Here is a 26,874-nt window from a genome sequence, read left to right as displayed (position 1 = left end):
CAAACACACAGACACCCTGATAGTTAAAGTATAACAAAAACATTTATTTCCCCCTCACCCCCACCCCTACAAACCAACCCCGAACAATGCCCTCCTCCCCCCCACAACTCCCCACAACCCCAACAATTCCCTCCCCCCCACACACAGAACCCCAACAATTCCCTCCCCCCACACAGAACCCCAACAATCCCCCCCCCCCCCCATTTAAGTCAAGGGCGGGCACGCCCTCTGAGTAAGGCCCTCTGTAGCAGGGCAATGAGCAGCCCCAGCAGTACCCTTAGTGGGCCCTGGTGCTGCTCATTGCCCTGCCGTAGGGCTCGGACCTCCTGCAGCAGCTGGTGCTGGCCATCTACCAGCTGCTGCAGGAGGCGCATCATCGCACCTGCGCCTAGGGCTGGTGGAGGTGGCCCAGGGGCTGGAGCTGACCCAGGGGACGGAGCAGACCAAGGGGAAGGCGGTGGGGCAGGTGATTGAGGTCCCGCAGGGGATGAGGATGGCCGAGGGGAGGGAGAGGGCTCTTCTGGTGTTACAGGTGGGGAGGGGGCCTCCATATAGTCCTCATCTATGACGAGGACCCCCTCCTCCGAGCCCGACGACTCCTCCTCCTCCGCCTCCTGTGCTGGGGCCGCTGCCTTCTCCTCCTCCTCCTCCTCCTCCACGTGGCTTCCCTGCCCTGGATCCTGCTCCTGCTCCTCGTCCTCCTTCTCCTCCTCCTGCAGGTGGTGGCCCTTTTCATCTGCACGCTCGGCTTGCTGCTGGTGGAGCCCTGTGTATGTAAACGGAGTGTGATTGAGATCAACACATACAACATGGCTTGCATAGTGCAGTAGCTGGGTGGCCTGAGATGGGGGATGGGCCACGGTGTGGTAAGGCGTGGCCTATGCCCGTGGGGACTGAGCTGCATCAGATGACATGACAAAGAACCCTGGAACCTCCTCTGACACACACCACACAGGACATGTTGCCATACCACATTCATTGCTGACCAGCATGTTTGCATTGTGAGATGCGACAAGGGGTTGATGGGCAGTTGTTGTTGGTTTTATTGGTGGGGAGGGCAGTGGGAAGGGTGTTGAGCACAAAACGTTTATGAAAGTTAGGCTATGACATCCACTAAAAGTAGGGCCTCAGGCAGGTCTACCAGGACACACTAATCAGCCACCCCAGAAAGGGGAATAGTAAAGTGAGGCATATCATCTCATTCATCTCAGGGGGATGGTCGGAAGTTGCAGCCACACTCATGGGAGGACCCCTGCAACCTGCATCCTTGATCTGGGACAGATATGTTATTACTTACTAGTTGGTTATTAGCCACATGGATGGGAATTGATATTGTACAGCACATTGGCATTATTCAAGACGTGTATTTAGCAATCTGTACAGGTGTCCTGGTTTTGAATACTTACGCCGAGCCCTGAGGTGCCGTCGCACCGCCCGGATGAGCTCGGGCCTCTCACGCCGCACACGGCGGAACCGCCTCCTCAGGGACTCCAGGTCCCGGTGCACTCCGAAGCGTCTGTAAGATATAAGTTTGTAGAGCAGGGGTCAGGAGGGGATGGTCCTTTTCTGTCCTCTGCACACATTGATTTGTTATTCAAATAGCAGAGAGAGAGGGTCAACAGTGTTTGGGGGGGGGGGGGGGGGACCACCTCCATTGGTACTGAATCATACATAGGAGCCACCTTTTTACCATTTTGGGGGGTGCAACCCCCAGTGGAGATTACCCCTCCCTCCCTCCATACATACAAGGCATTTCTTTTATATTGGGGGTGCTCAAGCACCCACAGCAGCCACCGAGTTGGTTCCTATGCAGATGGTGCCATAGAGGTGGCCATGAGGCCAGAAAGTACCGTTTGTATGCATTATAATGTATGCTTGTAAAACTACTTTATATGTGTTATCATTACCATGTTATAAAGTATGGTATACGTTTAATTGGTATCATGTTTCCACTATTCGGATGTGTTGTAAGCCACATAGAGGCTGCAAAGACGGATTGGAAATGTGGCGTTCACAGGCAAGATATACATAAATAACGAAATACATTCTTGTAGGGATGTGGGAATGGTCGTCCTTTCAATAACATACATTTTATTAGTGATATTGTGCATATTCCTATATTACTAAACGTCAGCCGGCGTGGCTAAACAGTAAGATAAAGGAAATCATTAGAGCCAAAAAACAATCCTTCAGAAAGTGGAGAAGAGAACCAACTGAAAGTAACAGGATAGATCATAAGGAATGCCAAGCCAAATGCAAAGCGGAGATAAGGAGGGCAAAAAAGGACTTTGAGAAGAAATTAGCTTTGGAAGCAAAAATACATAGTAAAAACTTTTTTAGATACATTAAAAGCAGGAAACCGGCCAAAGAGTCGGTTGGGCCGCTGGACGAAAATGGTGTTAAAGGGGCGATCAAGGAGGACAAAGCCGTAGCGGAGAAATTAAATGAATTCTTTGCTTCGGTCTTCACCGAGGAGGATTTGGGGGGGACACCGGTGCCGGAAAGAATATTTGAAGCGGGGGAGTCGGAGAAACTAAACAAATTCTCTGTAACCTTGGAGGATGTAATGGGTCAGTTCAGCAAGCTGAAGAGTAGTAAATCACCGGGACCTGATGGTATTCATCCCAGAGTATTAATAGAACTAAAAAATGAACTTGCGGAGCTACTGTTAGAAATATGCAATCTGTCCCTAAAATCGAGTGTAATACCGGAAGACTGGAGGGTAGCCAATGTTACTCCGATTTTTAAGAAAGGTTCCAGAGGAGATCCGGGAAATTATAGACCGGTGAGTCTGACGTCGGTGCCGGGCAAGATGGTGGAGGCTATTATTAAGAATAAAATTGCAGAGCATATACAAAAACATGGACTGATGAGACAAAGTCAGCACGGATTTAGTGAAGGGAAGTCTTGCCTCACCAATCTAATGCATTTTTTTGAGGGGGTAAGCAAACATGTGGACAATGGGGAGCCGGTTGATATTGTATATCTGGATTTTCAGAAGGCGTTTGACAAAGTGCCGCACGAAAGACTCCTGAAGAAATTGCAGAGTCATGGAATCGGAGGTAGGGTATTATTATGGATTAAGAACTGGTTGAAAGATAGGAAGCAGAGAGTAGGATTGCGTGGCCAGTATTCTCAGTGGAGGAGGGTAGTTAGTGGGGTCCCGCAGGGGTCTGTGCTGGGTCCGTTGCTTTTTAATGTATTTATAAATGACCTAGAGATGGGAATAACTAGTGAGGTAATTAAATTCGCCGATGACACAAAATTATTCAGGGTCGTCAAGTCGCAGGAGGAATGTGAACGATTACAGGAGGACCTTGCGAGACTGGGAGAATGGGCGTGCAAGTGGCAGATGAAGTTCAATGTTGACAAGTGCAAAGTGATGCATGTGGGTAAGAGGAACCCGAATTATAGCTACGTCTTGCAAGGTTCCGCGTTAGGAGTTACGGATCAAGAAAGGGATCTGGGTGTCGTCGTCGATGATACGCTGAAACCTTCTGCTCAGTGTGCTGCTGCGGCTAGGAAAGCAAATAGAATGTTGGGTGTTATTAGGAAGGGTATGGAGTCCAGGTGTGCGGATGTTATAATGCCGTTGTATCGCTCCATGGTGCGACCGCACCTGGAGTATTGTGTTCAGTACTGGTCTCCGTATCTCAAAAAAGATATAGTAGAATTGGAAAAGGTACAGCGAAGGGCGACGAAAATGATAATGGGGATGGGACGACTTTCCTATGAAGAGAGGCTGAGAAGGCTAGGGCTTTTCAGCTTGGAGAAGAGACGGCTGAGGGGAGATATGATAGAAGTGTATAAAATAATGAGTGGAATGGATCGGGTGGATGTGAAGCGACTGTTCACGCTATCCAAAAATAATAGGACTAGAGGGCATGAGTTGAAGCTACAGTGTGGTAAATTTAAAACGAATCGGAGAAAATTTTTCTTCACCCAACGTGTAATTAGACTCTGGAATTCGTTGCCGGAGAACGTGGTACGGGCGGTTAGCTTGACGGAGTTTAAAAAGGGGTTAGATAGATTCCTAAAGGACAAGTCCATAGACCGCTATTAAATGGACTTGGAAAAATTCCGCATTTTTAGGTATAACTTGTCTGGAATGTTTTTACGTTTGGGGAGCGTGCCAGGTGCCCTTGACCTGGATTGGCCACTGTCGGTGACAGGATGCTGGGCTAGATGGACCTTTGGTCTTTCCCAGTATGGCACTACTTATGTACTTATTATGTACTCATTATCCTTGCATGCACACTCCAGTTACTGGTGGTAACATTGATGACGGAGCTGTTATATGTGTAGGTACAGGAGGGGGGGTGGGCCTTTCAAGCCTGTCCCTAATACAGGACCAGGCTCACATGGCCTGGAGCCTGGGGGGCAGGTGGTGGTGCTGGACAAAGAGCCTGTGCCGGTGCCTTAGGCACAGGCGCACCAGCAGCAGGCTCTCCTCCTGTCCGAAGTTGGGCTCTCGTCGTTGCGCCATTTTTCCACGTGTTGGAAAACAAGTGCCTTATACAGACGACCTTGTGTGAGGGACGTCGTTTCATGCACAGCTCCATATATGGATGACCATCCCATATATGGCCCTATCAGCACGTGGACGCCGTCGTAAGCATAGACGTCTTTGACGTGCACATGCCTGGTTATGTGTGCGGAACGTGCCTTATATAGATGAGTATGACGCACCCCACCCGACCCTTTTCACATATACACAATATGCATATAGCTGCATGTTCAATAGGTGTACAGTGCATGCAGGTCCGGACATGCAGATGGGCACATATGAGGAAAATATGGGTGCAGCAGCAGCATGATTTTTCTGTTGTTGACGCATATACGCGTTCCTCATATTTTCCCGTACCTGGATGGCCAGAACAACATGTACTGTACTTGCGGTACACCTATGTACATTATTTTACACACTTTGTGATTTGGTTGTTTGCACCTGCAATAATCGACCGTGTTAGGGCGCCCAATTTAGTCACGCTTATGCGCTCCTTATTTGATTGTTTTCCTACAGGGATAATCGATTATCGAAAAATGCCCATACTATTTTTCGATTTTACATGTCTAATTTTGGACGGTTTCTTACGAACGTCCTAATTAGTACTTGGACGTTCTTTCCATTATGCCCCTCCAAGGCATTCATCAAAAGGGGCGGTCTTACAAATGGATCATACCACTTCCTTTTACTCAAAACCTATGTCCTTCAGAAAGGGGACGTATTTAGGTACATACTAGGAAAAGATCAAAGGTCCATCGAGCCCAGCATCCTGTCCCCGACAGTGGCCAATCCAGGTCAAGGGCACCTGGCAAGCTACCCAAACGTACAAACATTTTATACAAGTTATTCCCGAAACTGTGGATTTTTCCCAAGTCCATTTAGTAGTGGTCTATGGACTTGTCTCTTAGGAAATTTAAAGTGGTCACCAGTGATCACAAGTGATCCCACCAGTCAAAGACATGCCTGCTTTTCAATGCTTTCCTTTGTTTTACATCTAGGCTGTGGTGTACCTGCTATCCAGCCTGTTGTCACCAGCTTTGCAAGGATAGTGAATGGTGAGGAGGCAGTTCCTGGGTCCTGGCCCTGGCAGGTTTCCCTACAGGTAAGGAGAATAGAGAGCATTTTGCTACTATCCAAAGGGCAAAGAGAATACTAACCACCCAAAGCTCTAACTTAGGAGCAACTTTAGGTTTCAGATCTCTACATGTCTTAGAAAACAAACTCTAGAGGGTAATTCTGTAAAGGAGCCCCTATTTGAAGCCTATTCTATAAAAAAAAAGTAGGTGCTCACTTTTCCTTAGAGAATATTAGTGTGACACTTTACTACGCACTTACATGAGCCATAGAACTGCTGTAAATGATCATGTTTATCTGGATAAGCTACAATTGTAAATCATTCATAATATTTTATCATCTATGCTTTGCTTATGGCATTTTAGAATCTATACATGTAAATGAGTACCTTGCCCATATTCTGCCCTCTCTCCACTCATGTGAATGTTCATCTGAAAAGGATGCACATATTGGTATTGTAGAAAGTCTCTTGCTGGTCCCGGCAGTGGAGCCCTGCCCCCACCAGCTAAGAGCTCCTGTTCTTCCTTTTTTTTCTTTCTTCAGCAGGCTTTTTTTCTACAGCTCACTAGAGCCAGGGCTGTGTAAACACAGGTTAATTTACAGCCAGGCCTTTCTCATACCTCTCACTAGAGCCAGGCTGTTTTAAACACAGTCTCCAAAATGTAGCCAGGCTTTTCAAACCCAGTCCCCAAAATATAGCCAGGCTTTTCAAACCCAGTCTCCAAAATGTAGCCAGGCTTTTCAAACCCAGTCTCCAAAATGTAGCCAGGCTTTTCAAACACAGTCCCCAAAATATAGTCAGGCTTTTCAAACCCAGTCTCCAAAATGTAGCCAGGCTTTTCAAACACAGTCCCCAAAATATAGCCAGGCTTTTCAAACACAGTCTCTCAAAACATAGGCCCAAGATATATCCAGGCTTCTCAAACACAGTCTCAAAATGTAGCCAGGCTTTTCAAACACCGTCTCAATGGCAGCACTGCTTTTTCAAATACAACCCTACTTGCAGTGAGGCTCCTTTAAACCCAGTCCCAATTGTAGTAAGGTTCTTTTACCCACAGTCTCCATTGCAGCAATGCTCTTTTAAACACAGTCCCCATTGAAGCAATGCTTTTCCAAACACAGCCCTAATTGCAGTAAGGCTCTTTTCAACACAGTCCCAATTGCAGCACTGCTTTTCCACATACAGCCCTACTTGCAGTAAGGCTCCTTTAAACACAGTCCCAATCGCATTCAGGCTTTGTGCGGGGTCAAAGCCTCGGGTCCCACCCTCTTGGTCAGCCTTATTCTCCTGACCTCCTCCCGCTTGACCCGGGCAGCCCACTATACCTCCTGCTCTGACTGAGTCAGAGCCAACAGTTCCATGGGTTCCTCTGGTACATCCTCTGGTTCTCCTTGTTCCATCTCCTCTGGCTCATCTCCCCCTGTCTCCTCAGGAGCCCAGTCCATTTTCTCCTCTCCCCACCCCTCTTGCAGCTGATTCCCTTTTTCCTCATTAACCGGGCTCTGGGGCTTTTCTTTCCCCGCCCACTTATTCCACCACCTTTTCCACCAAGGTGGAGCCTCAGCTTTCTCCCTTTTTGGTTGGCCCCCTTCTGGAGCTTCTGGGATGTGCACCCTATTTCTCCTCTTTACTAGGTGCTCTCCTGGGGCTTTCTGGGACTTGTAGTTTTCTACCCTTATGTCCCTCTTGGGCAGGATCGGCCCCTCCCCAGTATCTTCTTTCCTTTTTTGGTAGCTGGGGTTCCTCCCCAGCCTATTTCTTCCTGCATGCTCCTTACCATACTCCTTACATACCCCCCCCCCCTTAAGCTCACACTCCCCTTCCTTTTTTTTTCTTCCTCTGGGTCGTCTCCTACCCGGGATAGGGCATCCACATTCCCCAAACACTTCCCAGGATGATGCTCCACTGTGTACTGGAAGGGTTGCAAGGCTAAGTACCAACGCATCAGCCTTCCGTTGTTGTTTTTCATTAAGTTCAGCCACTTCAGAGGAGCATGATCCGTCACCAGCTTGAAGGGTCTCCCTTCTAGATAGACTGTACATTCCTGCACCGCCCATCTTATGGCTAAACATTCCCTCTCTATGGTAGAGTAATGGATCTCATGAGGTAGGATTTTTCGGCTTAGATACAGAACTGGGTGCTCCGCCCCTTCATGTTCTTGAGACAGCACCGCCCCTAGCCCCCTACCCGAAGCATCGGTTTGCAGGACAAAAGGTTTATTGAAATCTACGGCCCTTAACACGGGTTCCTGGCACAGGGCATTCTGCATCTGCTCTAGGGCCCGCAACTCCTCCTCCCCCCATCTCAGCTGATCGGGATTCTTACCCTTCAACATATCGGTTAAGGGGGTAGCGATTTCAGAAAAGTGTGGGATGAATCGCCTGTAATACCCCACCATACCCAGGAAGCTCCGCAATTGTTTTTTTCGGTTGGGTCTGGGAAATTCTTGGATGCTTTTAACTTTGTTCAACAAAGGACGCACCTCTCCCCGGCCTACGTTATAGCCCAAGTACTTGACCCTATATTGGGCAAAACAACATTTCTTAGCCTCCCGGAAAGCTTGCAGCACTGCCCCTACCCGCTTTAAATGGGTGTTCCAGTCCTCACTGTGGATGACCACATCATCCATATACGCTGCCGCATAGGTCTGATGTGGTCTGAGTACTTGGTCCAGCAAGCGCTGGCAGCTGGCTGCTGCTGAATTGAGGCCGAAAGGCAGCCTTTTAAATTGGTATAAGCCCATGGGAGTACTAAAAGCGGTCTTCGCTTGGGCCTCGTGAGACAGGGGGATTTGCCAGTACCCTTTTGTTAAATCTAGAGTAGTCAGATACTGGGCAGCCCCCAACCTGTCCACTAGCTCCTCTATATATGGCATAGGATAAGCATCCGTTTGGGAGATTGTATTAAGCTGCCGGAAATCAATACAAAATCTCCACTCCCCTTCAGGTTTAGGTACTAACACTACCGGGCTGGACCAAGGACTATGGGACTCCTCAATTACCCCAAAGTCTAACATTTCCTGTACTTGGGTAATGACCTCCCTCCTTTTCATCGGGGAGAGTCTATAGGGTTTTTGCCTTACTATCATACCCGGCTTGGTTACTATATCATGCTCTACTAAATGGGTACTCCCCGGACAGGCTGTCAACACATCCTTAAAGCTCTCTAAGAGCCTTCCTATTTCCTTCCTTTTTTCCTGGGGTAACTGGGGGTTAACTCCGGGCTCCCCATGCTTAAAAATCTCCCTTATCTGAGGCCCTAATTCCTCGCCCCCCTTTTCTTCCTCACAGGTTTGATACCCTACCCTAGCTACCCAAGGTTTCATTAGATTAACGTGAAATGTTTGTACCCTACCCCTCTCATTCACCACCTCATAGGTGAGGGGACCGAGTCTCCTCCTTACGACCCAGGGTCCTTTCCACCGGGAGGAGAACCTATGGGGATCCTCAGAGATTAAGATCAAGACCCTGTCCCCTGGAGAAAATTCCCTCTCCCGGGTCCCTTTGTCATAATGTCCCTTTTGTTGTTCTTGGCTATGTTCTAGTCGGTCTTGGGCATATTCTTGTATTCTATCTAACCTGCCTCTTAGATCATGTAAATACTCCACCACCGTTTGATCGGTTGTTTCGGGGGGCACCCAGTGCTCCTGTACTATATCTAGCATCCCCCTGGGTCGCCTTCCAAACATTAATTCAAAAGGAGAAACTCCTAAGGAGTTTCTTCTCCCGGTAGGCATACAACACGAATGGTAAAAGCTGGTCCCACCCGGTCCTGTCCGCCCCTAGGGCTTTCTTGAGCATACCCTTTAAGGTCCGATTAAAGCGCTCCACCATCCCATTGGTTTGGGGATGGTAAGCCGCCGTGCGTATATGTTTTATTCCAAAGGCCTCCCATACCTGCCTCAATGTTTGGGACATAAAATTGGACCCCCCGGTCCGTCAATACTTCTTGGGGAAAACCTATCTCGCAAAAAATTTTTATGAGCTCCCTAGCGATATTCCTCGCCGAAATATTCCTCAAGGGCAGTGCCCATGGATATCGGGTGGCCATATCCATCACCACTAGCACGTAGAGAAACCCTCTCTGTGACCTTGTCACCGGTCCCACGATATCCATGGCCATTCTCCTTCCAGGTTGTTCTACCCTCGGCAGCGGCATTAAAGGGGCTTTTGGAGGGAACCTGTCAGATACCTTTTGACAGTTGGGACAGGATTTACAGTACTTTTCTACCTCCCCATAAATCCCGGGCCAATAAAATCTGGCCAATATTTGTTTTAGGGTAGCTTGGGAGCCCTTATGCCCCCCCAGGGGATGATCATGGGCCAGCTTTACCACCGGAGAACGGAAAGCCCGGGGAACTACTAGCTGTTTCCCGCCCCCCGAGTTTTCCCAGCTAGGCACCTTCCTATACAATATATTCCCTTCCACCATGAACCCGGGGCCTGCCTGATCTTCCCCCTGTTGAGCTCTTTCCCACGCATACTCCAGAGTAGGGTCATTGGCCTGCTCTCGGTGAAATTGTGGAAACTGTTCCCTCAATTCCGCTGGGGCCACCGGCAAGTAACTTTCCCTCTGTACCCTCTGAAGAGCCTCCCTTCTATCCTTCTGTTCCTTTTTTTTACCGGCTTTCCCTTTTCTTTCTCTGCCCGGATCTCCCAGGACCTCGCCCTGAAAAGGAAAAATACCCCCTAAGTCTTCCCCTCCCCCCTCTGCCTCACGGTTAGACTGAGCCCTGGTAGTAACCAACACTTTTCTTTCTCCCATACATTCCATAAACTGGGGCCAATCCCTTCCTAAGATCATCTCATGAGGTAATCTGGGCAGAATAGCCACCGCCAACTTTATGTCCCCCAGGGGTCCCTGTAAGTTGACCCTGTGGAGAGCATAAGGCGTCTTAGCCCCATGAATACATTGTATGGACACTTTCCCTTCATAGATCTCCCTCCCCGGGGGTCTCCTCCTCCGTATTTGTTCCCAGAGCCTTCTAGAGATCATGGACTGATCTGCGCCTGAGTCCAACATTGCCGTAATGGGCACCCCCTCCACCTTAACCTGAGTAAGGTACCGTGGCCTACCCCCTTTTTCCACCCGAGAGATCCATCCCTCCCTCCACTGGCAATCCTTTTTTAAATGTCCCGGCTTCCCACATTTGAAGCATACCCGATTCCCAAAAGGGCCAGCCTTTTTACTGGGTCCGGCAACTACTTCGGTCCTCTTACTCCCCGCCGGGGGCTCTGGCTTGCTGAGGGAAACTTTGGGAGGAACCTCTTTCTCCACCACCCGAGTTTTCCCTCCCTCCAGCCCTGGGGTTCCCCACGGCTGGGCCTCTAGGTAGCACTCCAACCCCGCAGTCACCCCCTCCACCGTTTTACACCCCCTCTTTATTAATTCAGCCCTAATTCCTTCGGGCAGACCCTGAAGGAATTGCTCCACCACCAGCTCCTGCAATACCTCTTGCAGGCTGTGTTGCTCGGGCTCTAGCCATTTTTTCACTAAATCCATTAGTTTATTTGCTACGGCTTTAGGGGGGGTCCCCTTTTCCCACTTTGTGGCTCTAAACTTACGTCTGTAAGCTTGGGTACTGAGGCCATATCTATCCTTAATAGCTTCTTTCAGTCTGTCATAATTGGCAGCATCTACTGGGGATAAATCCCTAAAGGCTGCCAAAGCCTCCCCGGACAAAGAGGGCACTAACCTCACAGCCCATTGCTCTCTGGGCCACCCCGCCGCCCCAGCCACCCTCTCAAAGGCCGTCAGAAAATCGTCCACATTGTCTTGTTCTGACAACTTCCCCCACCGATCCTCTGTCCATTAGTTCCGGCTCCCTCCTCACGGGGAGCGGCAGCCCCGCTCTGAAAAAACTCCTGTAGCATGTGCAGTACGGGTTGCTGTTGATCCCGGGCGGCGGTTAGGGAGTCCTCGACTATTTTGGCTGTCAGCTCCTGTTGTTTTTGAAACTGCAGAGTCATCCATCCGAAGATCTCCTTGGGATCCATCTCCACCCACCGGCAACCGCACCTGGGGAAGAAACAACAGAAAACCACCTCCAAGTGCGATTACCCCTTTTTGGATGTTGAAAGTCTTATTTTTTCCTTTAATCCCCCCAAGTTAGGCCCGCTTACCGGAACCCAAGATGGGTCTGCGCCTTTCTCAGCGTTGGCCCTCACGAGGGCTTCCCCTTCCGTCCGGTCACCGTCTCACCTCCAGCGACAGGTCCTGCAGAAAGATCCCACCACTGCCACCACTTGTAGAAAGTCTCTTGCTGGTCCCGGCGGTGGAGCCCTGCCCCCACCAGCTAAGAGCTCCTGTTCTTCCTTTTTTTTCTACAGCTCACTAGAGCCAGGGCTGTGTAAACACAGGTTAATTTACAGCCAGGCCTTTCTCATACCTCTCACTAGAGCCAGGCTGTTTTAAACACAGTCTCAAAATATAGCCAGGCTTTTCAAACACAGGCCCAAAATATAGCCAGGCTTTTCAAACCCAGTCTCCAAAATGTAGCCAGGCTTTTCAAACACAGTCCCCAAAATATAGCCAGGCTTTTCAAACCCAGTCCCCAAAATATAGCCAGGCTTTTCAAACACAGTCTCTCAAAACATAGGCCCAAGATATATCCAGGCTTCTCAAACACAGTCTCAAAATGTAGCCAGGCTTTTCAAACACCGTCTCAATGGCAGCACTGCTTTTTCAAATACAACCCTACTTGCAGTGAGGCTCCTTTAAACCCAGTCCCAATTGTAGTAAGGTTCTTTTACCCACAGTCTCCATTGCAGCAATGCTCTTTTAAACACAGTCCCCATTGAAGCAATGCTTTTCCAAACACAGCCCTAATTGCAGTAAGGCTCTTTTCAACACAGTCCCAATTGCAGCACTGCTTTTCCAAATACAGCCCTACTTGCAGTAAGGCTCTTTTCAACACAGTCCCAATTGCAGCACTGCTTTTCCAAATACAGCCCTACTTGCAGTAAGGCTCTTTTAAACACAGTCCCAATTGCAGCACTGCTTTTCCACATACAGCCCTACTTGCAGTAAGGCTCCTTTAAACACAGTCCCAATCGCATTCAGGCTTTGTGCGGGGTCAAAGCCTCGGGTCCCACCCTCTTGGTCAGCCTTATTCTCCTGACCTCCTCCCGCTTGACCCGGGCAGCCCACTATACCTCCTGCTCTGACTGAGTCAGAGCCAACAGTTCCATGGGTTCCTCTGGTACATCCTCTGGTTCTCCTTGTTCCATCTCCTCTGGCTCATCTCCCCCTGTCTCCTCAGGAGCCCAGTCCATTTTCTCCTCTCCCCACCCCTCTTGCAGCTGATTCCCTTTTTCCTCATTAACCGGGCTCTGGGGCTTTTCTTTCCCCGCCCACTTATTCCACCACCTTTTCCACCAAGGTGGAGCCTCAGCTTTCTCCCTTTTTGGTTGGCCCCCTTCTGGAGCTTCTGGGATGTGCACCCTATTTCTCCTCTTTACTAGGTGCTCTCCTGGGGCTTTCTGGGACTTGTAGTTTTCTACCCTTATGTCCCTCTTGGGCAGGATCGGCCCCTCCCCAGTATCTTCTTTCCTTTTTTGGTAGCTGGGGTTCCTCCCCAGCCTATTTCTTCCTGCATGCTCCTTACCATACTCCTTACAGTATGTATTTACAGAATGGTACATAGCTAAAATATGATATTTACATGTGTATTCATATACAAATGTAAATATCTAGAATACCAGCATTTATACACGTTCTTGCTGCCTAAATCTTGGCTTAGGTGTCACTACAGGGTACCACTTTTGCCACCTCAAACTTTACACAAGAATTTCATAGTAGAGATGCTACTAAATCTAGGTAACTCTTTATAGATTTATCTCCCTAGATTGCACTGGAATGGGACAGTAAACACTTGACTGGACTATTTCCTTACTAGTGATCTGAACCCACAGTCAAAGCAGGCATTTGTTTTCTCTTGCTCCAACTTTTACATGCCTTGTTTTATACTTTTGCCTCTATTTGCCACCTTTACAGTTTTTGTTCAAATAGACCAAATATTGAATTTTACTGCTTTATTTAGGTCCCTGCACATATGCCATTTTATGTAATCTCAGGGTCGTTTACCTGTCCTAATTGGTGGCTGCCTAGTGTATACCCATATGTGGCATTCCTCAGTATATAAACAAGGGGCCTGATAGTCAGCTGCTGGCGGGCAACACAATATAACCAGTCATGCGCTAGTCAGCTGCAATAACTGGTAATCTCCACTGAATAATAGTGGTTAGGCATGATATGCTATTTAACTGGTCAGTGGCCATGTCTGGCTGGTTGAATAGCTTTGAATATCAGGAGGATGATTTCTATTTTAGGAGGGACCACGACCAGGACTGGAACCCTCCAAGAGGCTGACAAGCAGCTTTTCTCAGACTTTTATCCACACTACACACTGAATAATTCAAAAAACTCTGAAGATGTTGCTTGGAACCAACTATTTACTAAAGTCACTTAAGAGGAGGTCACTAACAATGTAGCAGAGGCAGTAGGCACGAAGGCAAAGAAATCAACTGAAATTCTCTTGGGCTCTTCACTATCAACTACACTCTCAAATCAAGACCCAATCTGTTAATCTGCTTAAGCCTACTATGGTATACAGCAGGGGTTAAACACAGTTCCTTCTGGCACAGATGTCTGCTACTGTGGGTAGCAGTGCTGTACAGTTCTCTTCAGTTCCATTTACAGTTGACATGCTAGCTGTCATGAGGCTCAGTGATTCTGAGATTCAGGTACAGGTCCTTTATAGCTGGATCCTCAAGAGCCCTGTAGATGTGATGGATGATATCTTTCCTTCAGCCCTGAGTGGAGTTGAATGGGTAGATGTGAAGCGTCTGTTCACTCTTTCCAAAACTACTAGGACTAGGGGGCATGCGATGAAGCTACAATGTAGTAAATTTAAAACGAATCGGAGAAAGGTTTTCTTCACTCAACGTGTAATTAAACTCTGGAATCGTTGCCAGAGAATGTGGTAAAGGCAGTTAGCTTAGCGGAGTTTTTAAAAAGGTTTGGACGGCTTCCTAAAGGAAAAGTCCATAGACCGTTATTAAATGGACTTAGGGAAAATCCACTATTTCTAGGATAAGCAGTATAAAATGTTTTGTACATTTTTGGGATCTTGCCGGGTATTTGTGACCTGGATTGGCCACTGTTGGAAACAGGATGCTGGGCTCGATGGACCTTTGGTCTTTCCCAGTATGGCAATACTTATGTACTTATGATAGTCCTGGCCCACTAGTTGATTGGATGAAATTCAGGTCACCTTGATAGAAGAAATGCAGAGATAGTCAAGGCTGTTCTTCTCCTTGGTGTCACAAGAGGGTGGTGAAGGTTCCCCATTCCCTCTGCCATCCAAAAGGCAGTAACTTAAATGGTTCTGTCACTTATGCCCTCATAGTTACTCCTTGACTTTAAGAACTAAATTCTATAAATGGTGCCTAAAAAATCAGTGCTGAAAAAAAAGCTCTACGCACTATTCTATAAAAGATGTTCAAAATTAGGTTCCATTTATAACAGTGGTTCCAAAACTGATCCTGGAGGCAACCCAGCCAGTCAGGTTTTCATGATATCCACAATGAATATTCATGAGAGAGATTTGCATGCAGTGGAGGCAGTGAATGCAAATCTCTCTCACGGATATTCATTGTGGGTATCCTGAATACCTGACTGGCTGGGGTGCCTCCAGGATCAGGTTTGGTAACCACTGATTTATAAGATAGCGCTTAGTGCAGGGAACTGCACTACACCAATGAAACCCTGGTGTAAATCTCCATGCCTAAATTAGACACAGATCCCCCAAATTCTATAACAACGTGCATAAATTAAAGGAACATCTCTGATCTGCCCATTACCCTTCCATAGTTGCATTCCCTTTTTAGTCCTGTGCATAAAATTTACAAGCATAAATTTTAATTAAAGACAATTAGCACCAATAATTGCTTGTTAAAATTCCAATTATCAGCACTAATTGGCTCATTATTCAATAAAATTGCACTCACAAATTGGGCACAAGCCCAAATTTGCACATGCAATTTAAAGCACCATTTATAGAATTTTGGGATAAATGTACTGGCTTGAGTAACACAGTGCTCACTCTTCATAGTGGCTGGGCTATAAGGCTAAGGCTTAGGCATGAAGGCTTTTCCCTAGTGTATGTGATCAATGGCCAGGAAGGAGGAAAACCAAAGACAGAGTTCTAATTGTGAGTCATGGTTTTGTAATCAGGGGGAGATTCTTCTAATTCCTCCCTCTTTCTAGAAGAGGTCATCAACAGAAATCAAACAAAATAAAACATGGAAAAGAAAATAAGATGATACCTTTTTATTGGACATAACTTAATACATTTCTTGATTAGCTTTCGAAGGTTGCCCTTCTTCAGAAATAAGCAGATAGTATATACAGTGGGGGAAATAAGTATTTGATCCCTTGCTGATTTTGTAAGTTTGCCCACTGACAAAGACATGAGCAGCCCATAATTGAAGGGTAGGTTATTGGTAACAGTGAGAGATAGCACATCACAAATTAAATCCGGAAAATCACATTGTGGAAAGTATATGAATTTATTTGCATTCTGCAGAGGGAAATAAGTATTTGATCCCCCACCAACCAGTAAGAGATCTGGCCCCTACAGACCAGGTAGATGCTCCAAATCAACTCGTTACCTGCATGACAGACAGCTGTCGGCAATGGTCACCTGTATGAAAGACACCTGTCCACAGACTCAGTGAATCAGTCAGACTCTAACCTCTACAAAATGGCCAAGAGCAAGGAGCTGTCTAAGGATGTCAGGGACAAGATCATACACCTGCACAAGGCTGGAATGGGCTACAAAACCATCAGTAAGACGCTGGGCGAGAAGGAGACAACTGTTGGTGCCATAGTAAGAAAATGGAAGAAGTACAAAATGACTGTCAATCGACAAAGATCTGGGGCTCCACGCAAAATCTCACCTCGTGGGGTATCCTTGATCATGAGGAAGGTTAGAAATCAGCCTACAACTACAAGGGGGGAACTTGTCAATGATCTCAAGGCAGCTGGGACCACTGTCACCACGAAAACCATTGGTAACACATTACGACATAACGGATTGCAATCCTGCAGTGCCCGCAAGGTCCCCCTGCTCCAGAAGGCACATGTGATGGCCCGTCTGAAGTTTGCCAGTGAACACCTGGATGATGCCGAGAGTGATTGGGAGAAGGTGCTGTGGTCAGATGAGACAAAAATTGAGCTCTTTGGCATGAACTCAACTCGCCGTGTTTGGAGGAAGAGAAATGCTGCCTATGACCCAAAGAACACCATCCCCACTGTCAAGCATGGAGGTGGAAATGTTATGTTTTGGGGGTGTTTCTCTGCTAAGGGCACAGGACTACTTCACCGCATCAATGGGAGAATGGATGGGGCCATGTACCGTACAATTCTGAGTGACAACCTCCTTCCCTCCGCCAGGGCCTTAAAAATGGGTCGTGGCTGGGTCTTCCAGCACGACAATGACCCAAAACATACAGCCAAGGCAACAAAGGAGTGGCTCAGGAAGAAGCACATTAGGGTCATGGAGTGGCCTAGCCAGTCACCAGACCTTAATCCCATTGAAATGGAGGGAGCTGAAGCTGCGAGTTGCCAAGCGACAGCCCAGAACTCTTAATGATTTAGAGATGATCTGCAAAGAGGAGTGGACCAAAATTCCTCCTGACATGTGTGCAAACCTCATCATCAACTACAGAAGACGTCTGACCGCTGTGCTTGCCAACAAGGGTTTTGCCACCAAGTATTAGGTCTTGTTTGCCAGAGGGATTAAATACTTATTTCCCTCTGCAGAATGCAAATAAATTCATATACTTTCCACAATGTGATTTTCCGGATTTAATTTGTGATGTGCTATCTCTCACTGTTACCAATAACCTACCCTTCAATTATGGGCTGCTCATGTCTTTGTCAGTGGGCAAACTTACAAAATCAGCAAGGGATCAAATACTTATTTCCCCCACTGTATGAGAGAAACATCAAAGCATTACTTTGACAGTCTGACATAGTGGGAGGGTGGGGGTATGCATGGGGACATCAAAGCATTTCACTGATATTCTAACAGAATGGGTGTTGGTAGGTGAGAGGATATTCTGTTAGAATATCAATGAAATGCTTTGATGTCCCCATGCATACCCCCACCCTCCCACTCTGTCAGACTTTCAAAGTAATGCTTTGATGTTTCTCTCATATATACTATCTGCTACCTCATTTGCTTATTTCCGATCTGAGGAAGAAGGGCAACCTTCGAAAGCTAATCAAGAAATGTATTAAGTTATGTCCAATAAAAAAGGTATCATCTTATTTTCTTTTCCATGTTTTATTTTGTTTGATTTCTGTTGATAACCTTTAAGAGTGGACTAACATGGCTACCACACCTCTCTACATTAGAAGAGGTCAGAATGTCCAGATAGTCAGTTCTTGCTCTGGCAGTCTACCACTGAGGTCAGATAAAAGGTATTTTCATTGATAACGTGGCACTTTGAATCTAGGCAGGCATCCAGATTATCAGCTGCCCTACACAGTCATTAAACATCCACTCCTTCAATTTGACTGTCAATTAGTCAGTTGAACCTCCAGCTATAAAAGACCAATCCTGCTTATATTGAACCAGAATCAGCATAGCACTCTTGTTTCAACTACTTTCAATACATTCCTTGTTGACTTATTGGAAAATAAAAAAGTAATTCTCCTCTTCAGATACTGAGGTGGTCAGTGCACTGTTAAGTAATGCATGTATGTAGTATGAGAACAATACATTAAGTTATGGAAATAGAGATTACATTGATAGTACATAAATAGGTGTTTTTCCTTGGATATTGGCTCTCAGACTGACCTACAAATCATCTGTTTGTCTCCTTGTCTATCTTGAGGCATTTTGGTACAAAGTTTGCAGCACTTTCAAGACTTCACTTTAGTACTTCTGAGATATGTGGGTATCTTCAAAAGTATATGAATTTCATTGATACATTATGTTTTATCATTCAGAATTCACTGTCATTGCACTTTTGTGGAGGCTCCCTCATCAGTGAATACTGGGTTGTGACAGCCGCTCACTGCAGTGTCACGTAAGTTATATTAGTAGGACGTTAAAGCAGAGATGCATGAGAATTAAAATAATTTGGTGGAAATTCATTGAATGTTTCAATGTTTCCAAAAGTAAAACAAAATACATCAAATTCGAACCACACATGATCATTCATTGGATTTGTGGGTTTGACGAACCTACAGGAAAGTTCTGGGGAATCAAAAAAATTGGATGGATGTCTGCAGATTTGTTACAGATATTGGAAGGACAATTTTGTTAGTAGTTTACCCAGATAAAATACCTAAAAATTGCACTTCCACATTTCATGTAATGTAATGTAAGTCAGTTGTGTAAGGCAGGAGAAGAAGACAGCATATATATCATTTTCATTTTCTCCATCTTATCCTTCACAAAATAATATAAATGCAAGGTATGTGGCAGTTTTTAATGCACATTCTTTGAATAAAGAACATGCATTGAGGGGGCAATTTTGTAAACATGGGGGTTCTGCATGTAAAATCCTATTTGACCTGCTTTAAAAGGCTTTTACAAAATTGCCCCATGTGCAATGACAAAACAGTGGAGTTTAGGCAGAATTGCAAACTACACACATTCTAAAATACGCATATTCACATAGATTGTACATGCATATATGTAAGCTCCTCGGTTGTCTAAATTGGAAGGCAAAGTAGATACCAATTTATAAAGACATATAGAGGGGCATTGTCGAAAGAAACGTCTAAGTCGGAATTTGGACATTATACAAAGACGTCCAAATTCCGAGGCGGGGAGAAGGTCATTTTCAAAAAAGATGGACGTCCATCTTTTGTGTTCGAAAATACCATGGACGTCCTTGGATTTGGACGTTTTGTGATTTGGACTTCTTTGATTTTCGGCCATTTTCGAAACAAAGACATCCAAGTTTAAAAAGTCCAAAGTCAAGCCATTTGGATGTGGGAGGAGCCAGCATTTTTAGTAGACTGGTCCCCCTGACATACCAGGACAGCAATCGGGCACCCTAGGGGACACTGCAGTGGACTTCATAAAATGCTCCCAGGTACACAGCTCCCTTACCTTGTGTGCTGAGCCCCCCAAAACCCACTACCCCCAACTGTACACCACTACCATAGCCCTTATGGGTGAAGGGGGCACCTATATGTGGGTACAGTGGGTTCTGGTGGGTTTTGGAGGGCTCACAGTTTCCTGCACAAGTGTAACAGGTAGTGGGGGGATGGGCCTGGGTACACCTGTCTGAAGTGCACTAAAATACTCCAGGGATCTGCATACTGCTGTCATGGACCTGAATATGACATCTGAGGCTGGCATAGAGGCTGGCAAGTAATGTTCTTCACCACACTTTTTGGGGGTGGGAGGGGGTTAGTGACCACTGGGGGAGTAAGGGAAGGTCATCCCTTATTCCCTCCAGTGGTCATTTGGGGCACCTTTTTGTGCCTTCTTCGTAATAAAAACAGGTCCAGCTTAAAACGTCCAAGTTTTAGTACTGGATGTTTTTGCTTTGTTTCATTATGGCTCAAAGATGTCCAAGTCTTAGGAACGCCCAAGTCCCGCCTTGAACATGCCTCCGATATGCCCCCTTGAGATTTGGCTGTCCTTACAACTGACTTCTGAGAAAGATGTCACGTCGCTGCAAGCGATCTGGAGTAGTGAGCCCTTGGGCTGCTGCCAGAGACCAGCAACAGCAGGAAGACCACCCAACAGGGAAGCGCGGACAAACACCAACAGACTGGACAGGAACCACACACTAGAACAGACTTGGCTTGGCTGGTCTGGAACCAAAAGCTGGAGCAGACTTGGCTTGACTGGACTGGAACCACAAGCTGGAGCGGACCTGGGACTAGACTGGAACCACAAGCTGGAGCGGACTAGGCTTGGCTGGACTGGAACCACAAGCTGGAGCGGACTAGGCTTGGCTGGACTGGAACCACAAGCTGGAGCAGACTTGGCTTGACTGGACTATAACCACAAGCAGGAGCAGACTTGGCTTGACTGGACTGGAACCACAAGCTAGAGCAGACTTGGCTTGGCTGGACTGGAACCACAAACTGGAGTACTCAGGCAAGGCAGACACGAATGGGGAAGGGCTAAAGCTAAGGACAGCCAGGGTGGAACAAGCAGAACTATAGCAGAAAACAGACAGATCAGGGAAACAATAAGGAACTGGAGCTAGGCAGAGCAGATACAGCAGCAGGGAACTAAAGTTAAAGACACACAGGGCTGAAACAGCAGGAGGGAAACTAGAACTGACCAGGAGCAAAACAGCAACAAACAGTAAGGAACTGAAGCTAGGCAGAGCAAATACAGCAGCAAGGAACTAAAGTTAAAGACACACCAGGCAAAAACAAACAGAAGAAACTAAAGCTAAGGACACACAAAGCAGATACTAGCAGAGCTAGAGCAGCAACAAACACTCTCAGACAAAAGCACATCTGAAAGTTGCAAAGGCAAAGCCTGAAAGTTCCCAGGTGCTTAATAAGGCAATTACAGATGATGTCACCAGTGAGGCTTGACAGCAGAACCACCGGGGAAGTCTGGAAAGCTGGAACATCAGGACTGGAATGGAACCTGGAAGACGTCTGGGAAACAGGAAAAAGCAGTCCACAGCAACCACAGGACCCAGTCACCCGGAGGCAAGGTGAGTGTAGGCATGGAATAAAGTCACAGTCGTGACAAAAGACGTCCAAAATGCGGTTTCGATTATACCGATTTGGATATTTCTGTGAAATTGATGTCCAAGTGCCGATTTATGTCACTTTTTGGACGTCCATCTCTTTCGAAAATGAGCCTGATAGATGTCTACGTGTGTTTATAAAATACCAGAACAAAATATGCCAAAACCATGACTAAAATGCGGCTATGGATATTTATACCAGTTAGGGAGTAAGTATAAATGTACATGGCTGAAATATGTGCATAGGTGGATATTTTGTAACCAATGGTCCTTAGTTTAGAAGTCCTCAGGGGGAGGAATGCCAACCCCTGGTAAGCCTTTTCTTGGCTGGGAGGTGTGTGTTGGAGGTGCCCAGCGAGCTGCTTTCCAGGTGTATGGAGGACTTACAGTCCATCTGCATATCCGGGGTGACTCCCAGGTTCACCCTGATCCTCCCAGGGCCTACGCTCCAGGTGCCGAAGCATTTTCTCTATACACTTTCTCCCAGTTACATCTTATGGCTCCAGTACACTTTCTCTTCTTGGTACTGTCCCTTCCTAATCTCTTTCTCCATCTGAAACCACTGTATACTGCAGGAACACATTGCCCACATTCTGCTTTCATCATCTCACCATATCTTTTGTCTTCTCCCTTCTCAGCTCTCAACCTTCAACATTTCCTTCCTTCCATTCAACCATCTCCATTCTATCTGAGTACATCTTGCCTTCATCGCTGTCATGCCTCTCCTACTCTTCTCTGTACTCTCTTGCTCCTTCTCCTGCTTTCCACTGGGGATATCAAACCCAATCCTGGTCCTCCACATTAGCTTTCATCTTATTCGTACAGGTCACACTGTGATGTCTTCAATCTAATTTCTGTTCCTCTGCTCCCCCCCTTCTTCCCTGCCTTTCCCATGTGCAGACCCGTTCTGTCTGCAACAAACTTTCCTACATCCACGACCTCTTTATCTCTCGTACTCTCCATCTGCTTGCCCTAACTGAGACTTGGCTTTGCCCTGAAGACTGTGCTTCAGCCACGGCCCTGTGTCATGGAGGTTACCTTTTCTCCCATACTCCACGCCTGGTTGGCAGCCAAGGTGCTGTCGGGCTACTACTTTCACCCTCCTATAGATTTCAACCTCTTCTTCCACCTCAGTCTCACTGCTTTTCTTCCTTTGAAGTCCACTCCATCTATCTATTCACTCCTCCTCCTCTCTGTGTAGTAGTCATTTATTGACCCCCTGATAAGTCCCTTTCTTCCTTTCTCACTGACTTTGACACCTGACTTTCCTTCTTTCTTGAGCCTTCATCTCCTTCCCTCATTCTTGGGGATTTTAACATTCATACTAATGATCCCTTTGACTTTTATGCTTCTCAGTTTCTCGCTTTAACATCCTCTTTCAATCTTCAACTGTGCTCCACTAACCCCACTCACCAGAATAGCCACTGTCTTGATCTTTTCCAACTGCTCACTATCCAGTTTCTGCGCCTCAGCTCTTCCCCTCTCTGACCATCATCTGATAACTTTCACACTTAAACACCCTCCTCCCCAGTCCCGTCTAATCTCAACCAATACATTTAGGAATCTTCAGGCTATTGACTCTTCTACTATGTCGTCCAGTGTTTCAAATCTCTTCTCAACCACTATGTTATCCAAGTCTGTCTACTGTCTCCTCTGCTCTGGATACTCTTGCTCCTCCCATTCCCTATTCTGTAAGGCGTACCAAACCCCAGCCTTGGCTAATCTTTAGAATCTGCTACCTAAGTTCCTGTGCCCGCTCTGCTGAATGCCTTTATTTATTTATTTATTTTATTGCATTTGTATCCCACATTTTCCCACCTATTTGCGGGCTCAGTGTAGCTTACAATACGTTGTGAAAGTAGAAATACAATTGGTCATAATATGATTATGGGTGCGTTGTGAAGAGTTGTGTGAAGATAAGGTCAAAGTCAAAATATCATCTAAGAATAAAGCAATGGAATGTGACAATGGGGAAATGATAGGGCGATGGGACAATAACGAAAGGACTTTAGGGTGTAACAGTTTTGTCTGTGAGTGTGGTTTTGAGTGTGGTGACAGTATGGGGAAGAGAATTCAGAAGAGAGTGAATTGGTGTTTTTCTAAAGTGTGTGAGAATTCATTTGTTTTGGTCCTTGCAGTAGATGTTCTCAAAGAGATGAGTCTTCAATAGTTTGCGGAAGTCGGTTAGTTCGTAGGTCGTCTTCAGGCTGCGTGGTAGTGTGTTCCAGAACTGCGTGCTCATATGGGAGAAGGTTGATGCATGCAGTGCTTTGTATTTTATGCCTTTGCACTTAGAGAAGTGGAGGTTGAGGAAGGTTCGGGATGATCTTTTGGCGTTTCTAGGTGGCAGGTCTATTAAGTCAGAAATGTATGTAGGGGCTTCACCATGAATGATTTTGTGGACTAATGTGCATACTTTAAAGGTGATACGTTCCTTGAGTGGGAGCCAGTGAAGTTTCTTGCGTAAGGGTTTTGCACTTTCGTATTTTGGTTTTCCGAAAATGAGTCTGGCTGCTGTGTTCTGGGCTGTTTGAAGTTTTCTCAGTATTTGTTCTTTGCATCCTGCGTATAGTGAGTTGCAGTAATCCAGATGACTGAGTACAAGTGATTGCACTAGGCTGCGGAAGACAGATCTCGGAAAGAATGGTCTTATTCTTTTCAGTTTCCACATGGAGTAGAACATCTTTTGGTAGTGTTGTTAGCATGAGTCTCAAGTGTTAGATGGCGGTCAATGGTGACTCCAAGGAGTTTTAGAGTTTCTGAGATTGGTAGATTTAGTTTGGGTGTGTTAATAGCAGTAAATTTCTTCGTGTTGTATTGGGAGGTAAGTATGAGGCATTGAGTTTTTCCTGCGTTCAGTTTCAATCGGAATGCATCTGCCCAGGTGTTCATGATGTGTAGACTTTGGTTGATTTCGTTGGATATTTCATTAATATCTTGTTTGAAGGGAATATATATCGTTACGTCATAGGCATATATGTATGGGTTTAGGTTGTGGTTTGATAGAAGTTTTGCCAAGGGAACCATCATTAGGTTGAAAATGGTTGGTGAGAGGGGGGATCCCTGGGATACTCCACATTCAGGTGTCCATGCATCAGAAGTAGTTGAATTTGAAGTGACCTGATAAGAGCATAATGTTAAGAACCCCTTAAACCAGTTTAGGACTTTACCTCCGATACCAAAATATTCACGTATGTGTAGTAAGATTCCATGGTCAACCATAAAAAAGGCACTCGACATGTCAAATTGTAAGAGGAGTATATTGTTGCCGGTTGCTATCATTTCTTTGAATTTGGTCATTAGGGTAATTAGTACTGTTTCTGTGCTGTGATTTGATCGGAATCCTGATTGGGCATCATGCAGTATTGAGAATTTGTTGAGATAGTTTGTGAGTTGTTTGGTTACCATCCCTTCGGTTATTTTGGTTATTAGTGGTATAGATGCTACTGGTCTGTAGTTGGTTATTTCACTTGCGTATTTCTTTGTGTCTTTGGGTATTGGGGTGAGTAAAATGTTTCCTTTTTTCTTTTGGGAAAAGTCCGTTTTGTAGCATAAAGTTCATGTGGTTCGTTAGGTCTTTTATAAATTGTTGGGGAGCTGATTTCATGAGGTTGTTTGGGCAGGTATCTAGTTTGCATTGGGATTTGGTGAATCTTTTGAGCATTTTTGAGATGAGGTCCTCTGGCAGTACTTCAAATTCGGTCCATATCCTGTCTGCTGGATATATTCCGTCTTCTGGGTCTAGACAGTTTAGGAGTGTGGCGTATTCAATGGGGCTGGTGGGTATTTTAAGTTGTAGTTGTAAGATTTTCTCCTTGAAGTATTTTGCGAGGTCGTCGGCCCCTGGTATATCTTTGCTGTTGTTTGTAACTGGTGTGGTGTCTAGCAACTTATTTACAATGTAGAAAAGTTTGTGTGTGTCTTTGTAATTTGGTCCGATCATTGTTTGGCTGAAATCCCATGCCCATGCTGACTTCATGCATTTCAAATTCGTGCTGACCTCCTTCCAGTCTGCTCTTTCTCATGCCAAACAGGATTACTACATCCAGTTGACAAATTCTGTTGGCTCAAACCCTCAACGTTTCTTTACCTCACTGAACTCTCTCCTCAAAGTGACCTCACCTCCAACTCCCCCTTTACTTTCTTCCCAGACTCTGGCTTGAGTACTTTCATGATAAGGTTCACAAGATTAAACTTGAATTCTCAACCAAGTCACCTCCACCTCTCCTTCCCTTAGTTCATTCTCTCAACCTCCTTCCATCCCTGCCTCCTTTTCTGAAATCACTGAAGAGGAAACTGCACATTTTATTTCCTCCCCCAAATAACTACCTGTTCCTCTGATCCTATTCCCACCCATCTACTTAGCACTATCTCTCCTACCGTCATCCCTTTTATCTGTCATAACCTCAATCTTTCACTTTCCACTGCGACTGTTCCTGATGCCTTCAATCATGCCGTAGTCACACCACTCCTCAAAAACCTTCACTGGACTCTACCTGTCCTTCCAACTATTGCCCCATCTCCCTCCACCCTTTCCTATCCAAGATACTTGAACATGTTGTTCATCACTGTTGTCTTGACTTTCTTTCATCTCAAGCTATTCTGGATCCGCTTCAATCTGGCTTTTGCCTTCTTCATCCACCCTTTCCTATCCAAGATATTTGAACATGTTGTTCATTGCTGTTGTCTTGACTTTCTTTCATCTCAAGCTATTCTTTATCCACTTCAATCTGCCTTTCGCCTTCTTCATTCAACTGAAACAGCACTTGCTAAAATCTCCAATGACCTGTTCCTGGCCAGGTCCAAAGGTCTCTATTCTATCCTTATTCTTCTCGATCTGCTGCTTTTGACACTGTTGATCACCGCTTATTCTTTGATATTCTGTCCTCACTTGGATTTCCGGGCTCTGTTCTTTCCTGGTTTTATTATCTCTCCCATCGTACTTTTATTGTATACTCTGGTGGTTCCTCCTCCACTTCTATCTCACTATCAGGTGGTGTATGTCAGGGATCTTTCCTGGGACCTCTTCTTTTCTCCATCTTTACTTTGTCCCTTTGTACTCTGATCTCATTCCATGGTTTTCATTATCACCTTTACGCTGATGACTCCCAGATCTACCTCTCCACACCAGAAATTTCAGCAGGAATCCAGGCCCAAGTATCAGCTTGCCTGTCTGACATTGCTGCCTGGATGTCTCACCGCCGTCTGAAACTAAACATGACCAAGACTGAGCTTCTTAATCTTTCCCCATAAACCAACCTCTCCTCTTCCCCCTTTCTCTATCTCTGTGGATAACACTCTCATCCTCCCTGTCTCATCAGCTCATAACCTTGGGATCATCTTCAACTCCTCTCTCTCCTTCTCTGCACATATTCAACAGACTTCTAAAGCCTGTCATTTCTTTCTCTATAATATCTCCAAAATTTGTCCTATCCTTTCTGAGCACACTACCAGAACCCTTATCCACATTCTTATCACCTCTCGCTTAGACTATCGCAACTGGCTTCTCACAGATCTTCCACTAAGCCATCTCTCTCCTCTTC

The 26,874-nt window shown here is 46.0% G+C and overlaps 1 protein-coding gene across 1 annotated transcript in view; it reads left to right on the top strand.

The window, feature by feature from the left end:
- CTRB2 (chymotrypsinogen B2) overlaps positions 1-26,874 on the top strand; it is a 141,470-nt gene that overhangs the window by 44,258 nt on the left and 70,338 nt on the right. Inside the window, exons 2-3 of the mRNA XM_030205013.1 lie at positions 5,506-5,609; positions 18,603-18,682. Of these exons, the coding sequence (XP_030060873.1) occupies positions 5,506-5,609; positions 18,603-18,682 (184 nt within the window). The remainder of the gene's footprint in view (positions 1-5,505; positions 5,610-18,602; positions 18,683-26,874) is intronic.

The sequence above is a fragment of the Microcaecilia unicolor genome, chromosome 5 (assembly GCF_901765095.1).
Source record: "Microcaecilia unicolor chromosome 5, aMicUni1.1, whole genome shotgun sequence".
Lineage (NCBI taxonomy): Eukaryota > Metazoa > Chordata > Amphibia > Gymnophiona > Siphonopidae > Microcaecilia > Microcaecilia unicolor.
This window is presented reverse-complemented; position numbering and strand designations above follow the sequence as displayed.